Source organism: Corvus kubaryi, unplaced genomic scaffold, assembly GCF_017639235.1.
Source record: "Corvus kubaryi isolate FWS band 111438036 unplaced genomic scaffold, C.kubaryi_AGA036_p1.0 36571, whole genome shotgun sequence".
NCBI lineage: Eukaryota > Metazoa > Chordata > Aves > Passeriformes > Corvidae > Corvus > Corvus kubaryi.
Genome location: NW_024580893.1, coordinates 1,122 through 4,345, shown reverse-complemented (window position 1 = coordinate 4,345; position 3,224 = coordinate 1,122). Strand labels below are relative to the sequence as shown.

The window sequence follows — 3,224 nt, the reverse complement described above, 5'->3', positions numbered from 1 at the left end:
GGGATGGAGTTGGAGCAGTGCACAAAGATCTTCCTGCACTCAGGGGACTCACAGGGCTTCCCTTACTGGTGGCTCTGTTGGTGTTGGGTCAAGTGACAGCTCTGTGAAAAGCTCTTCCCACGTTCGTGACACTCTTAGGGCCTCTCCCTGGTGTGGATCTTCTGGTGGGAGGTCAGGCTGTATCTCTGGCTGAAGCTCTTCCCACATTCTGAACACCTGTAGGGGCATTCCCCAGTGTGGACTGTCTGGTGCATGATCAGGCCAGAGCTGTCACGGAAGCTCTTCCCACATTCCCCACACTTGTAGGGTCGTACTCCAGTGTGGATCATCTGGTGGCGGATCAGGTGGCAGCTCTTCCTGAAGCCCCTCCCACATTCCCCACACTCATAGGGCCGTTCACCAGTGTGGATCCTCTGGTGGCGCTTCAAACTGGAGCTCAGGCTGAAGCTCTTCCCACATTCTCCACACTCGTAGGGCCGTTCCCCAGTGTGGATTCTCTGGTGGGTGATCAGGTGGGAGCTGATGCTGAAGCCCCTCCCGCATTCTCCACACTCGTAGGGCCGTTCCCCGGTGTGGACTGTCCGGTGGCGGATCAGGTCGGAGGTGTCTCTGAAGCCCTTTCCACATTCTCCACACTCATAGGGCCGTTCCCCCGTGTGGATTGTCTGGTGGCGGACCAGGCGGGACCTCTTGCTGAAACTCCTTGCACATTCCAAGCATTTGTAGGGCTTCTCCCCATCATGAAGCTGCTCATGGACCCCCAGCTCCGAGCTCTGGCTGGATCTCCAGCTGCCTTCCTGGAACAGGGTGGGTCTTTCTGCCTCAGAGCTCCCTGGGCTGCATTTGCAGCCCCTCCTCCTGCGGGATCTCCAGGGCTTTTCCTCCCCGTTGGATTCCTGCACCATGGAGCCACTAAAAACGGCCTCTTCCACCAGGTTCTGCCATGGAGATTTGTCCTCCCTGGGCTCCGTGCTCAGCTCGTTGTCTGGGGGAGGAAGGACAAGGAGAGGATGGGATTTGCCTCCGTGCCAGAGGGAAGGGGAAGGAGATCCCCCCAGTCCGTCCCCGGCAGGACGGCGTCGGCAGCGGGGTTGTCCTGCAGCCGGGGGCGATGCTGGGCTGGGAGATGGAGCAGGAGAGAGGGGGAATGGGGCACTGACTTCCTCCTCACCTGCCTGGGTGTCCTGGGGCATCTTCCTCTTCCTTGCAGCCTCTTCCTCCATCCGGCCAAGGTTTGGGAATGGGAAATCCTGGTTTGGGGGGAAAAACAAGATGTGAGGGTGTTGGCTTTGAGGGTTCCACTGTCCAAGTCCATCTCTAGAAGTCACCGTGGGTCTGGTGTCCACAAAAACCTCCAGAAATCAAGGAGTCCAAAATAACTCTCCCAGGAGTTCCCTGTTTCCAGTGTCCTTACTTTGGGGTTATGGGGGTCCCTCTTCTCAGGGCTGCTGGGGGGCCTGTGGGTCCTGAGGATAACCTCTCCCAAGTCCTGCTTAGGGATGCTGGGGGCATTTCGGGGGTCTCAGGGGTCATCCTCCCCTGATTCTGCTTCGGCTCCTAGGGGTCCTATGGTCCCCCTCCTAGGCATCCCTCCCCCTCCAAGTACTCGGGGCTTCCCCCTCTCCCCGCCAACACTTTCAGGGTCAGGGGGCCCGAACCCCACTCATCTCCAGGCTCCCCCACCCCTCCAGGCTGCCGGGGGTCCCCCAGGTCTGTTAACCGGGGGCTCCCGTGTTTCACCCCCCGGCTCTCCCGGGGATCCCCAAAACCCAAGTCCCGCCCAACGGTACCGGGCGATCGCCACGCGGGCCCCTCAAAATCCCCCCAAGGGGCATTTACGGCTCAGCTTTGGACTCCTGCAAGATCCAAAAATACTCCCTCATCATATAAATAAAAAAATACCTTCCCAGGGACACCGAAATAGATTTGCGACTCGATTCCGGAATCTGCGAGCTCCAAACACCTCCCCAGAAAAAATCCTCCCGGAGATCCCGCGATAGATTTGGGGCGAACTTCCCCTCCCCGGTCACCTGCGGAATGCGGGGGGATGAGATGCAGTCGGGCCCAGGGGCGCTGTGGACTCAGCGAGCAGCGGCGGATGCCTCCGATTCTCCTCTTCTTCTTCCTGTTCGGGCTCCTCCTCTTCCTTCCCCTCCTGTTCCTGCTCCTCCTGCTTCTCTCTCCCTCCTCGTCCTTCCGCTCCTCCCCCGCTCCCACCCCGGACTCCCCTTCCCACCCGTCGCTGCCCCACGGCCGCCGCAGCACCGGCTGCTGGGTGGGGGGAACCCCCCATGAGCCCCCAGGGATGGGCAGGAGCTTTGGGGACCCCCCAGTGCGGATCCGCCCCTCCCGAGCCGCAGGGAATCGCTCCAGGGCTCAGGTGCTGGGGGACAGGGCTGGACACCCCTGGAACGGCCCTTCTTCCATCCCCACCCCACCTTTCCCTCCCCCCTCCTTCCCTTTCCCAGCGTTCCCCCAATCCACAGACCCCTCCCAACTCAATTTGGGTGTCCCACCCCGCTCCCGTTCTGTCTGGGGTTCCCAGCCCCCTCTTTTCCCCAGCTCTTCTGCCCCTTCTTCATCGTCCCCCCCATCCCCACCCTCCCCCGTGCTTGGTTTTGGGGGTTCCAGGTCCCTCTCCCCCTTCTCACCTCGTCCCCCGCTCACCCGGCGGCCGGGGCGGCTCCCAGAACCTCCAGTAACACCATGCTTACTAACCTATGACACACCAGTACGGCCCCAGCTCCCCCCACATGCCCCATGGCCATCCCCGGGCAGGTGCCAACACCCCAAAAGCAGCCGCGCTATGCCCTGGGATGCCCAGTCCCAGGAGAGCCGCTCTCGCAGGAAGAAGCAGCTCCCGGGATTCCTCTGCGCAGAGCACGACAGAGATGCATGAGGACAAGGCGAACCCCTACTCCCGGCCACTCAGGGGGAGGGATACTGGGAGCACCGGGAAGGAACTGGGAGCACCGGGAGGGAACTGCCAGGGGGCGTGGTCACCCACGGTGGGCGTGACCGACCGGAGTGGGCGTGGCCACAACGCTCGGGTTATGTGGGGGCGTGGCCATGCAAATAAGAGAGCGGTCGCGCGCGGTGATTGGTGGAGCCAGAGCGGTGGGTTTTGGTTACGTGAGACCGCGGCCGAAGCCCGGGCGGGGGCGGTGTCCGGTGAGCAGGGAACGGGAGTGGGAACGGGAACGGGAGTGGGAACGGGAACGGGA

The 3,224-nt window shown here is 62.1% G+C and overlaps 1 protein-coding gene across 2 annotated transcripts in view; it reads right to left on the bottom strand.

The window, feature by feature from the left end:
- The window catches only part of LOC121660570 (zinc finger protein 239-like), a 2,746-nt gene extending 581 nt beyond the window's left edge, over positions 1-2,165 (bottom strand). Inside the window, exons 1-3 of one of the 2 annotated variants that reach the window (XM_042019963.1) lie at positions 2,031-2,165; positions 1,172-1,250; positions 1-985 (exon numbers count right to left, since the gene is read on the bottom strand). The exon at positions 1-985 is cut by the window's left edge and continues 581 nt beyond it. In XM_042019963.1, coding sequence (XP_041875897.1) covers positions 135-985; positions 1,172-1,223 — 903 coding nt within the window. In that variant the 5' untranslated portion in view covers positions 1,224-1,250; positions 2,031-2,165 and the 3' untranslated portion in view covers positions 1-134. The other variant, XM_042019964.1, reaches the window with a different exon arrangement.
- Positions 2,166-3,224: the final 1,059 nt, after the last annotated feature.